The following is a 12943-nucleotide window of genomic DNA, read 5'->3' as shown; positions in this document are numbered from 1 at the left end:
GGACATACTTTGTGATCATAGATGTCTAGAGATTTCTATCTTTCATGAAGAAGATAGGACATGCCATGTCAATTAAATGAATCTAAACAAAATGCATACACCGAAGGGAATTTGGGATTAAGTATTATTTATAGATACAGAGTGTCCCATTATAAGTTAACAGTTAAATATACATATACTGGACCTCTTTAAAATTTTGTAGAAAAGGATTAGGCTGGTAAACTTTCATTTTTGAAATACTTTCAAGGTTTTTGGACCGGTTTGTTCCGGATATACCGGAAGTGGATGTCAACTCGCTTATTTCAAATGACACACCACGTATATAATTACAATTTCAAATGTATTCTACATTCATTTCATGTGGAATTCCCTATGTTGATAATTTTGGATTTATTCAACGTTTTTTGAAGAAAATACAGATGAAGGCTTGCAAGAAACTTTATTCCTTTTGTGAAATTGGTTACCGGGAAGATATCAATGTTATTTTATAGGTAACTTCAGGTTCTGATATACAGGGGATTCAAATAATATTGTTAAAGTTGTATTTTATAAAAAGACGATGTTTTCGAATGCAAACAGTATGTTTTAACCCCACATTTCAATTTAAAACAAAAAATACATGTGATCTTCTGAAATTTAGCTATGTATTAATTTTTATCTATTATCCCGCAAATGCGTGCGGGAGAGGAATACCACCGTATGGGAAAGTCACTCTTTGCCACTTAAAATGCGTGCGGGAAAAGGGTTGAAGGTAACCCATTATATGAAACTAATCTGAGGTTGTGCATTTAACTCGTGAGTATCTTACAATCCTTCATCTGTAATTGTTGTAATGTCTCCGTAAACTAATAAAGGACACTGCGGGTGGAGTTTCTTTGAATCATAAGTCAGAGCGGAAATTGGAAAAAATTACGAATTATTTTGTTTAATAGCATTAGCTGATTCGTATCAATACCTGAAAAATATGCTATAAAGCATAAGGTGTTCACAATTTTTAAGATAGCTGAGGAAATGTTATTTATATAGCTAAAACTTTCGATGCAAGTAGTACTTCTATTGTGGTATGTGATTTTAATCATTTACTTATCGTTTCGTACTCCCTCAGATTGAAGATAAGGCGAGTATCATTCCTCTAGTGGCCGGTATGCGGAAAGATGTACAAAACGTAATATCTGAAGGAATCCAATTGGTATGGGAAAGTTATAAGCTCGATTCTTATGTACAAAGGCTGTCAGATCTTGTCGTCAGTTTCCAAGAAAGAGTAGAAGAACTCGTCATTGTTGGAGAACAGTTAGAAGTCGACGTGCGATCTCTTGAGACGTGTCCCTATTCTGCTGCCACGTTTTCAGACATTCTCGCGAAAATTCAACACGCCGTCGATGATCTATCGCTGAAGCAGTATTCGAATTTGCATATTTGGGTTAACAAACTAGATGAGGAAGTTGAAAAAAATTTAGCAAGACGCTTACAGGTAAACATTTATTGAAGGTAAAATGCGTTTTATAAACATTACGAATTTTTTAAAGGCTGGTATTGAAGCTTGGACCGAGGCTCTTAGTGGCAAAAAGAAAGAAATTGATCTCAGCATGGATACTGATGCCCCAGACAAACCGACTCATAAGCCAGGTGGTGATCCTCAGATTCAAGTGGTTGTGCACGAAGTCAGAATCACGAATCAGACAATGTACTTATATCCTAGCATTGAAGAAGCAAGATTCCAGATAATGCAGCAGCTTTTTGCGTGGCAAGCTATTGTCACATCCCAACAAAGATTACAAAGCAGTCGATATCAAGTTGGTGTTGATAAGCCAAGTACTCAAACATACAGAAACATTTTAACGAAGTTGCCACTTCTCTCAGCTCCGTTGGAAAATGCTTATACAGCTATCGAAGCTAAAATATCGGAAATAAGGAATTACGTTAATGAGTGGTTGACCTACCAAACTTTGTGGGATCTGCAGGCAGAAAAATTATATGGAAGCCTTGGTGAAGATATAAGCTTATGGATGGAATGCTTGAATGATATTAAGTAAGAAATGGAAAGTTATATTAAATCTTAGCAACTTATTTCGATTTCTTCTTTTAAGGAAAACAAGAACAACCTTCGATACATCAGATACCAGAAGAGAGTTTGGTCCTGTGGTAATTGATTTTGCCAAAGTTCAGAGCAAGGTTTCCCTCAAATACGACTCTTGGCACAAAGATACCCTTGGAAAATTCGGAACTCTTCTAGGAAATGCTATGGCATCATTCCACACCAATATTTCTAAATCTAGAAACGATTTGGAACTCCAGAGTATAGAAGCAGCAAGTACTTCAGATGCAGTAACATTCATTACTTATGTGCAGCAGCTGAAGAGGAATATGAAGGTAGGAGAAATTTGCTGTTGTTTAAAAGAAAAAACTCCTCGACAGTGATATTATATTATACATTTACAAGCAATCATGGTTCTATGAGCATGTGTGCATGGCTTTAGAGCTGAGAAACTTTTAGGTTGCCTGTTGAGGTTTTCTCCAGTGATGGGTCTTGAGACAGCGACTGCTAAAATTATGCCTAATTTGTGCGATTTTTTCATTGTTCAGGCTTTTTATAGGTCTTCCCCATACATATGCATTCAGTGTGTGGTGTACACTACACTATACTACATTGCAACCACACTACAATGCACTGGATTATCCGGGCAATCGAGAGCAAAAAGCTAAACTCTTATAGGGTGTACCTGAACTACAACTTTTTAACCCATTGAGATAGAGGAAAATGGATGGCACATTATGATCGTCTTTTTTCGAGAAACTAACAATGTCATCAACTGCATTCCTCTATCTTCTTTTGTTTTTGAGTTATAGGCCAGAATTGAAATTTGGGCGATTTCAACTTTGGTCATTATCTCCGTTTCTGTTTGAGCTAGGATGTTGAAATGACAACATTATACAGTCACCTTTTTGATAGCAATCCAGTGGCGAACTATGATTTTTTCCAACAGGTTTATTTGCTGAGCTATAAGATAAATTTGTGTTTTTTCTTATGAAAATAGTAGTTTAAAATGACTTAGAAGGAATCGCCATTTTTTCCAGTTTCAGAAATATATCATACGCCCTTAGATTCGTTCAGATATTATGAAAAAACACAAATTTATGTTATTGCTCAGCAAATAAACCTGTTGGAAAAAAATCATAGTACGCCAGTGGATTGCTATCAAAAAAAGGGTCTGTATAACGTTTTCATTCCAACATCCTAGCACAAATGGAAACGGAGATAATAACCACAGTTGAAATCGCCCAAATTTCAATTTTAGCCTATAACTCGAGAACAAAAGAAGATAGTGAAATGCAGTTGATGGCATTATTAGTTTCTCGAAAAATACGGTAATGTGCCATCCATTTTCCTCTATCTCGTTGGGTTAAAAAGTTGTAGTTCATGTATCACCAATTTTGCCCACCCTGTAGACCCTGCTCTATATCAACTTCAATAAAATGATAGGCAATTTTAAAGAATTACTTATAGGAGGTAGATGGGGTCCATGGAATGAAGTAAATCGAAAATAAAGGATAAAATAATTTACCTACTTGAGCAGTCTATCGTAGGAATTTGGACAGAAGGATTGAACAACCAATTATGATTTTGCCAACGTTTCGGAACTTCTTGTTCCTTTTTCAAGACTGGAAAAGGCATTTATAACTATTAATAAAAACATATAAAATGAATATATACTATACCTCATCATATAATTAGTAAAACATTTATATTTCCGAAACATAAGCAAAATCATAATTGATTGTTCATTCATTCTGTCCAAATTCCTATGATAGATTGCTCAATTTTGAGCATGTCTGTGAATACTACAGAAGATACCTACTTTTTGCCGAAAATGAAATTGTAAAATATTCACTTCACATTAAAGAAAAATGATTGAATCCTTAAGCTACGTCGTATTCGTCAATTTTGTAGACTCCAATAACGACTTAGTACCCAGGGGAGACGATTGTATATAAAGAGAAATTTTTATATTTATCATGTGGTCTCTGATGAAAAATGAAAATGCGAGAAACAAGGATTTTGCAAAAAACGTGCTTTCTGAATCAGTTTATCTTTTTGTTGTTATTGTTGAAAGTGTGCTCAAACGGGTTTCTATTTTGTAGGCATGGGAAAAAGAAGTGGAAACATACAGAGAAGGTCAAAGAATCTTAGAGCGTCAAAGATTCCAATTCCCCACAAGCTGGTTGCATGTAGAGAATCTAGAAGGAGAATGGGGAGCTTTCAACGAAATCATCAAGAGAAAAGATTCTTCCATACAAACACAAGTTGCTAGTTTACAACAAAAAATAGTGGCTGAAGACAAAGCTGTTGAGACTCGTACTAATGATTTCCTAACCGACTGGGAGAAGAGCAAACCTGTAGAAGGTCATCTGAAACCTGATGAAGCATTGACACAATTGCAATTGTTTGAGAGTAAATATGCTAGATTGAAGGAAGAAAGGGACAATGTTGCTAAAGCTAAAGAAGCACTTGAACTTCAAGAACTGGGTGGCGTTAGCACCAGCGAGGATAAAATGCAAGTTGTCTTTGAAGAACTGCAAGATTTGAGAGGGGTATGGTCTGAACTTTCCAAGATATGGAATCAGATAGATGAAATAAGAGAAAAACCATGGTTGTCTGTACAACCAAGAAAATTACGTCAACAACTAGACTCCATGTCCACACAATTGAAAGAATTGCCAGCAAGATTAAGGCAATATGCTTCGTATGAATATGTGAAAAAGACGCTTCAGACTTACACCAAAGTGAACATGATGATCACTGAGTTGAAATCCGATGCTTTGAAAGAAAGACACTGGAAACAGCTTATGAAGCAACTTCGCGTTAACTGGGTGTTATCTGATTTAACTTTGGGGCAAGTTTGGGATGTTAACTTGTTGAAAAACGAGAATATCGTTAAAGATGTGATTTTGATTGCACAGGGAGAAATGGCATTGGAGGAATTCTTGAAGCAAGTTCGAGAATCTTGGCAAACCTATGAATTAGATCTGATAAATTATCAAAATAAATGCAAATTAATCAGAGGATGGGACGATTTATTCAATAAAGTGAAAGAGCACATAAATTCCGTTGCAGCCATGAAACTTTCCCCATATTATAAGGTATTCGAAGAAGAAGCCCTAACTTGGGAAGAAAAATTGAACAGAATCAATGCTTTATTTGATGTATGGATTGACGTGCAACGTCGCTGGGTATACTTGGAAGGCATATTTTCCGGTAGCGCCGACATCAAGACTCTCCTTCCAGTAGAGACCTCAAGGTTCCAGAGCATTAGTTCAGAATTCTTAGGATTAATGAAGAAAGTAGGTAAATCTCCAATGGTTATGGACGTTCTCAATATACCAGGTGTTCAAAGAGCACTGGAACGTCTTGCAGATTTACTAGGAAAAATACAGAAAGCCCTTGGTGAATATCTCGAAAGAGAACGTACGTCCTTTCCAAGGTTTTATTTTGTTGGAGATGAGGATCTACTGGAAATCATTGGTAACAGCAAAAATATCGCTAGGCTACAAAAGCACTTCAAAAAGATGTTTGCTGGGGTCGCTTCTATCATATTGAACGAAGATAATACTGTAATTAAGGGCATAGCTTCCAGAGAAGGAGAAGAAGTAAGTACATTTAGTATTATTGGAAATTATTGATATACAGTGTCATTCATTCTTAACCTCACCCAATATTATACAAAGAAAAGTTTCTGTCACTTCCAGTTGTAACGAGAATAGCTATAAACTTCGTTTTCATATGGCGTGCCCAATAAATTGTCAAATTTTTTGATTTTCAGTCGAATTTTGATGTGATTTCGATCATGAAATCACTGATATTCCAAAGCCTTCCAAAGATATTTGAACTTCTAGACAACTTTTTTCCATTCAGGATCATCAAAAACTTTTCTATTTCAAATAGAATCCAATATTTTCTTTGAATATGATTCTACTCCTTTAAAGCAATAAAAACCCTCCCATAAGTCTTAACGTTAACCATTTTTGAGATATTCAAGAAATAATACTTTGGGATTATGTTGAACCATACTTTCACAGTTATTGCATTTCTTCTTGTAAAAATCGAAAATTATTTGAATTATTACAATTTAAGGTATCAGTAGACAAATTGTACTAGAGAAGATACCTCAAATTCTGAGAGTTCATTTGAAGGTAATCGTCCACATCTGATCTATATAGAATATAGAATAGTATTTTTTAATTAGTGCATAAATTTGAATAGTTTTTTATAATTCAAAGCTAATCTAAATGCATTTCTGACTTATTATTTGCAGTCCTCTTTTGTCAGATTAATATGCGGGGAGATACCTTGGACCCTGTAGAGTCACTATACCAAAAATTAGACCTGTATATAGGGGGAGTTGTCTAGGACAGCCTATCAGAATAGTAAAAAAACGATCATTGTACATACTCGAGCGTGTCAGATTAAGATATATGTGGTTAATTGCATGTTGAGAAGTATATATTCTCTTAATCTGACAATTTAAGCGTGACGAAAATATGTGGTGGGAGGGCGCCAAACTTGCTGAAAAAAACGTCACGTGTACATTCTAGCGCTTGGCTTTTTTTCTTAATTTGAAGCTAATGACTCGAAAATAATGGACATAATATAATCTGACAGGTTTAGCGAGCCGAAACAATAAAAATTGGCCATAAAGGTCACAAAAATCAGTTTTTTGAATTTACTCTTCTCCTGTGCTTCAAATTGTTTTCGCATTCATTATCGAAGTTTTAGACCATAACAGTTTCTACGAATTTTGTCCGAAGAAATTCTTTCTACGTTTGAAAGTTTTTGAGATATATGGCGATGAATGTTCATTAGACTGGGTTTCTACATTGACCTTGGCCTTTCGCATGTGTGGCTAAGCTCCTCGCACTTAATACACTCTAGCTCGAAAACGGTTAGGGATATGAAAATTTGCTTCTAGCAAAAGTTGTATAGAATTTTATTACCTACAACCTTCATAATGAATACAGAAACTAATAGGTACAGGAGGTACAGGAAGGGAGATATTTCAAAAAAATTTCTTTTTGTCATCTTCAAACTGTCAGATTAAGAAAAATCCCTCTGATTAGTTTCAGCGTAATGGTTCAACACGTCTGCAACACCGAAATTAACCATCTGTATGAAACTCTGACATGCTCGAGTATGTACAAGTAACGATTTTTTTTGCATTTCCAAAGGGACCTCTTGATATGAAAGACATTTTGTATGTTGATGGTGTCTTTTGATGGTATAGGTCGGACAAGTAATATCTCAATCAAGAGTCTAATTATTTTATCGACAACTCTATTGCACTCGCCATGAATAAGAATGACATTCGAGAAATCAGGCATCTTGTCGAAACGTTAATAAACAGTGAACAATGTTCAATTTTAGGTATACAGGGTGAGTCTTAGATTCGTAAAAATATTTTTCCGTAGATTTTTGTGGTCAAAAGAATCACTTTTTCCTTTACCATTTTTTCCGAATAGGCTCGGTATAAAATATACAGGCTGTTGAAAAACCATAAAAAAAATGTTATTTGTAGTTCTATCTCACAAACGGTTTTATCGAATAAAATGAATTTCGGAATATAGTTTTTCAAAGAATTAACACTGTACTTTATTCTCACAATGGCCATCATCATTTATTTGATTAATCTTTTTCGATCACAAGATATTATCCACGTTTTCCAGTTTTCTCATTATGATCGTTACGTTCCATGAAAATACCAAAAATTCAAAATACCCAACCCTTGAAACATTTAATGAATGTTTGAGCGTATTCTTAAATAAAAGTATTTTTCATATTTTCTCGTATAATGCGCCGTTTTCGAGTATTTCGATGTTCAAAAATAAAAAATATAGGTGACATTCGGAAAATTGGGTACTTCGGCTGAATGCAACTCTGTTTAAAACAAAGATCCACAGATGTGTAGTGTCGTAGATTTAGCTTGTTATTCTGAAGAGAATTTTGTTTGTCCAGGAGTGGCAGAGCTCATTATGGAAACTTAAAATGGCTATTATTTTTTATCAGGGCTGAATCGGAAAAAAATGGCATAAAAAAGTGTTTTTTTTTACCTCAAGAATCTACTTTTAAAATATTTATGAGTCAAGACTCACCCTGTATAATATCTCTGAGAAGCTGGAAATCATTAAGGTCATGATGGAAATCACACCAAAATTCGTTTAGGAAATGTGATAATTTGTTAGGTATGCCATTTTAAAAAACGAAGTTGATAGCTACGATATAAGTGAGAAAAACTCTAAAGTATTTTAGACTTTTTCGTCATCCTGGCTAACTCACTGAAGATGAATTTCATGAACATTTTTTGTGGTGATAAAGAATGATCACGCCTAAATGAATACAATAATAAGGATAAATTCAGGTGCATACCACTCGCTGTGTTACTGGATAGTACTCAGTGGCGCTTGCCAGTATTGAATAAGGGTCCATCAATTCCAAACGTTCTCCATCGGAGAAAAAGGCTATGTTGCTCTGATGAGGTTAAATGAGACCGAAACCATAATCAGCATCTGCTTTTCTTCGATGGGGCGTACTCCATTTGCCTTGACGATGATGGCAAATTGGCTAGTTCAATTCAGATCGTAACACTTGTTGATATTCATATCAGCGGGTGGTATGCATCTGAATTTATCCTTATTATTTTTTGTGGTCTTCTGTATAATTTCGGGTGAGGTTTATTTTATCTAATATTTGAAATCAACTTTTATTTCTTCTACCAGCTGATCCACCTTTTTGTATTTATTAATCCGTGGTGGGGAAGTCTAGGTGACACTCACACAAAATGTATGTTACCTTTCAGGTGTTATTCTGCAATCCTGTCTCAACAGTAGATTACCCTAAAATCAATGAGTGGTTAACCCTTGTAGAAAAAGAAATGAGGTTCACATTAGCTTCAAGTTTAGCTAATGCCGTTCAAGATATCAAACAGTTCAAAGAGGGAATTGATCCCAATCTCTACATGGAATGGGTTGACAAATACGAAGCTCAAATTGTCGTTTTAGCAGCTCAGATCCTTTGGAGTGAGGATGTCGAGGGTGCTCTGGTTAAAATGAATGGTGAAAAACAAAAAGGACCTCTTGAAAAAGTTCTTCAACAAGTTGAGAGCACTCTGACAGTTTTGGCGGATTCGGTTCTTCAGGAGCAACCCGCCCTTAGAAGGAAAAAATTGGAGCATTTAATTAATGAATTCGTTCATAAGAGAACTGTGAGCAGACGCCTTATAGCCAATGGCGTTTGCAGTAACAAGGCATTCGAATGGTTATGCGAAATGAGGTTCTACTTCGATCCCAGACAGAGTGAAGTGTTGAAACAATTAACTATTCACATGGCAAATGCGAGATTCTACTATGGATTTGAATATTTGGGGGTTCAAGATAAATTGGTTCAAACGCCTCTAACCGATCGTTGTTATCTCACAATGACTCAGGCCTTAGAAGCAAGACTTGGTGGATCACCATTCGGTAATTATCAATTAAAATTTTCATGATTTCAGAATGAAAATGGATGGCTTGTGAAAAATTATTGTTCCTCTGCGAATGTAGTATATTATTCAATGAGCATATTATGATGGTTATTATTCACTTGGATGCCTCAACTCTCAATTGGTAAATCATTCAATAATCCTTAGCATATTTATTATGCTTCATCCACGATTGGGAAAAGATAATTTCTAAAATATATGTTCAAATTCTCCTTTTGTAGTTGTGACCATGAAGTTTGAGAGACCAGCGAATAATGGCTCATGAATCACAAGTGTTCAAGGAACGTCAAGGAAGCGGATAGATTATGATAATTTTATGCATCGGTCGTGGATAAACATTTTTTTATATTATCACATCCTTTTCTAGGTCCCGCTGGAACGGGTAAAACGGAGTCGGTGAAAGCACTAGGAAATCAACTTGGACGATTTGTTCTTGTATTCAACTGTGACGAGACCTTTGATTTCCAAGCTATGGGAAGAATTTTTGTGGGTCTCTGCCAAGTAGGAGCCTGGGGATGTTTCGACGAATTCAACAGATTGGAGGAAAGAATGTTATCAGCGGTTTCTCAACAAATACAAACTATTCAAGAAGCTCTGAAATCACAAATGGAGAAGGAAAGAGCCAAGGGGGGTACTGCATCATTGTCAAGTATGTAAAATAGTGCTGAATTCGTCTTTTATTTAAAAAATTTAAATTTGTTAGTAGTACACTAATCTTACACCACCAGATCTCTTATATTCATGTGTTGCTATTTGTTGTAGGCATAAATGTGGAATTGGTTGGAAAACAAGTCAAAGTATCCCCAGATATGGCGATCTTTATAACAATGAATCCAGGGTATGCTGGAAGATCAAATCTTCCAGACAACTTGAAAAAACTGTTCAGATCTTTGGCCATGACAACACCAGATAGGCAACTTATAGCTGAGGTTATGTTATTCTCGCAAGGTTTCAGATCTGCTGAAAAACTTGCATGCAAAATCGTACCCTTCTTCAAGTGAGAAAAATTCGATAATATTCATGAGAATGCATTTCACATTGCTTTTTTGTAGATTGTGCGACGAGCAGCTATCTAACCAGTCCCATTACGATTTCGGCCTTCGAGCACTGAAATCGGTGCTCATTTCTGCTGGTAATGTGAAGAGGGATAGAATCCAGCGTATCAAGGAGGGAATGGCGCAACGTGGCGAAACGAACATAGACGAGGCCAGCATTGCCGAAAATCTTCCGGAACAAGAAATCTTGATCCAGTCGGTGTGCGAAACTATGGTTCCCAAATTGGTAGCTGAAGATATTCCGCTGCTATTTAGTCTTCTGAATGATGTATTCCCTAACGTTTTGTACACCAGAGCTGAAATGAAGGGTAAATACTCCAAAAGTCTTCTCATGAGTGTTGTCTTTTCTGCAGTCAAAACAGATTATGTTATCTTGTGGAGCTTATTGGGGTTCGTTAAATGCCCCCTTATGTTACATTAAGAAAATTAAACAACAAATGCCATTCAGAAAACAGTTTAAGAATGTCCATGTGTATGTTGTCGTTTGTGGACGCGCGACAAGTCGCAATTTGGAAGCAATCGATCTCAATTTCGGCAGGATTTTGCGGATCCACAATGCTAAGAGGCGTGTTGACTTTGGCGGAAATCGAAGTAACGGTTTTTGGGTTATTAAAATTTTTCCAAAATGATTGTGGGCACATTAGATTCTGCAATTTTGAATCTATTGATGTGAAATTTTGCTTATCTTAAGCGTGACGAACCTTACTGATCATGCTCAGAATCGACTGTTCTCGAGTTTTTTTGAATTTCGAGAAATTTTTCGCTTGTCTGGTTTGAGAGTTTTTCGATCCAATTTTATTTCTGGTTATGAAAAAGGAGATGTTTTTTCCCGAAAAACCCAGTGTGTATTCAATCTTCTGATCCACATCGAAGGTACTTACAATCTTGAAGTGATGTAATTTATTTTATTTTTGTTTTCATTTTCGATGTTTGTGATAGCATGAGTTATTTTTCAAGGTCTCAAGGATGAAATTAAGAAAGTTTGTCAGGAAGAATTCCTGGTATGCGGGGAAGGTGACGAGCAAGGCTCTTTATGGATGGAAAAGGTAATATTTTCTTCAGTTTTACATTATGTTGTTTATTTAAAATTGCACGTCTTTATTACATGCTGCACAGAAAACTTTTGTTGGAGAAACCTGGGTTGAGAAGGTATTATGACGATTCAATTGATGTATTTCACTGCTTTTCGCAATTTTTTTTTTTTTGGTAAAGTTTAAAGGTGTACCACATTCATGTAAAAAATTTGAAAGGAGGTTTAAACTATGAGATGAAAAGTCAATTGAAAATAATATAATGCGTAGAAGCTTTGAATTTATATTTGAAATTTGGCTTTCCTGGCCAATGTTATCTTGGAGAAGATTCTTGGTGCTCTTTTCTCTCTTATAATAATACAGGATCAAAGGTCATTATTTTTTTTTAACAAAAGGTTGACCAAAAATCGAGTATACAAAACCTTTCAAAATGAAGAAGTTAGACATTCCATAATCGTGGAGAATGAACCAAGCATTCCTTATGATCATAATATCTATGTTCATGGAAAAGAGACAAGTAATGTCCGTTTCGTTGCTTTCTCTTTTTTTTTTACAGAGTAGAGACTTTCATGCGGATTTCGCTCAGATCAAACCAAAACTGATTAGCCAGATTTTCAATAAAATGAGCTGTTGAACCACTAGACATTTTTTTTGCTATCACATAGCTGTAAACTCATTTCCTTCACCAACTTTAAGATGCTACTGTGATAGCAAAACATGTCTAGTGGTTGAATAAGTCATTCTAGTGAAAATCAGGTAATTTACTTTTTAGTTAAAACTAAAAATCCATAAAAATGGCTTTTTATCAAATATCGATCACAATAATTAGATATTTGCATACAATATTGACCAGTTACATTTTTGAATAGTAATGAAAATGGAAACGAAGGAATTTCCTTAGCTTGTAACTTGATTTTTTTATGAATTGGTTAATTTCAATACGTTCTACCTACTGACAGAAGGATATGAGTTCGAAAACTCACCAGTAAAATTCGTCTGAATTATTCACAACATTCTTTCAAAGTTGTCACCACAATCTCATTCTTGTTCAAAGTTTTCCACACAATCTTACCCGACGTAAAAATATGGTAGCAATTATATGTGAACAACGTCACAATCATCAAATACAAGATCTGAATTTTCCTACATCGTTGCTACCTTACCTCCAAAAATATATCTTTTTTTTTTCAAATGACCCCAAACAATTATTCAGATAGTATCCAATGTACCAAACCATATAGCATCGAACTTTAAGGGATCTTAAATAGAGAGGCAATTATTGGTGAATGATTTATTTTATTGGGTGACATCAAATACAAGATCTGAATTT

The 12943-nt window shown here is 35.3% G+C and overlaps 1 protein-coding gene across 2 annotated transcripts in view; it reads left to right on the top strand.

Moving 5' to 3' along the window:
* LOC123307808 (dynein heavy chain, cytoplasmic) overlaps positions 1 to 12943 on the top strand; it is a 42632-nt gene that overhangs the window by 9958 nt on the left and 19731 nt on the right. For both annotated transcript variants that reach the window (XM_044890249.1, XM_044890250.1), the window contains exons 9-17: positions 1106 to 1471; positions 1527 to 2029; positions 2088 to 2370; positions 4141 to 5646; positions 8847 to 9507; positions 9895 to 10176; positions 10290 to 10524; positions 10580 to 10890; positions 11540 to 11628. In XM_044890249.1, the coding sequence (XP_044746184.1) occupies positions 1106 to 1471; positions 1527 to 2029; positions 2088 to 2370; positions 4141 to 5646; positions 8847 to 9507; positions 9895 to 10176; positions 10290 to 10524; positions 10580 to 10890; positions 11540 to 11628 (4236 nt within the window). The remainder of the gene's footprint in view (positions 1 to 1105; positions 1472 to 1526; positions 2030 to 2087; positions 2371 to 4140; positions 5647 to 8846; positions 9508 to 9894; positions 10177 to 10289; positions 10525 to 10579; positions 10891 to 11539; positions 11629 to 12943) is intronic.

The sequence above is a fragment of the Coccinella septempunctata genome, chromosome 2 (assembly GCF_907165205.1).
Source record: "Coccinella septempunctata chromosome 2, icCocSept1.1, whole genome shotgun sequence".
Taxonomy (NCBI): Eukaryota; Metazoa; Arthropoda; class Insecta; order Coleoptera; family Coccinellidae; genus Coccinella; species Coccinella septempunctata.
Note: the sequence above shows the minus strand (reverse complement) of the source record. Positions and strands in the feature narration are given on the sequence as shown.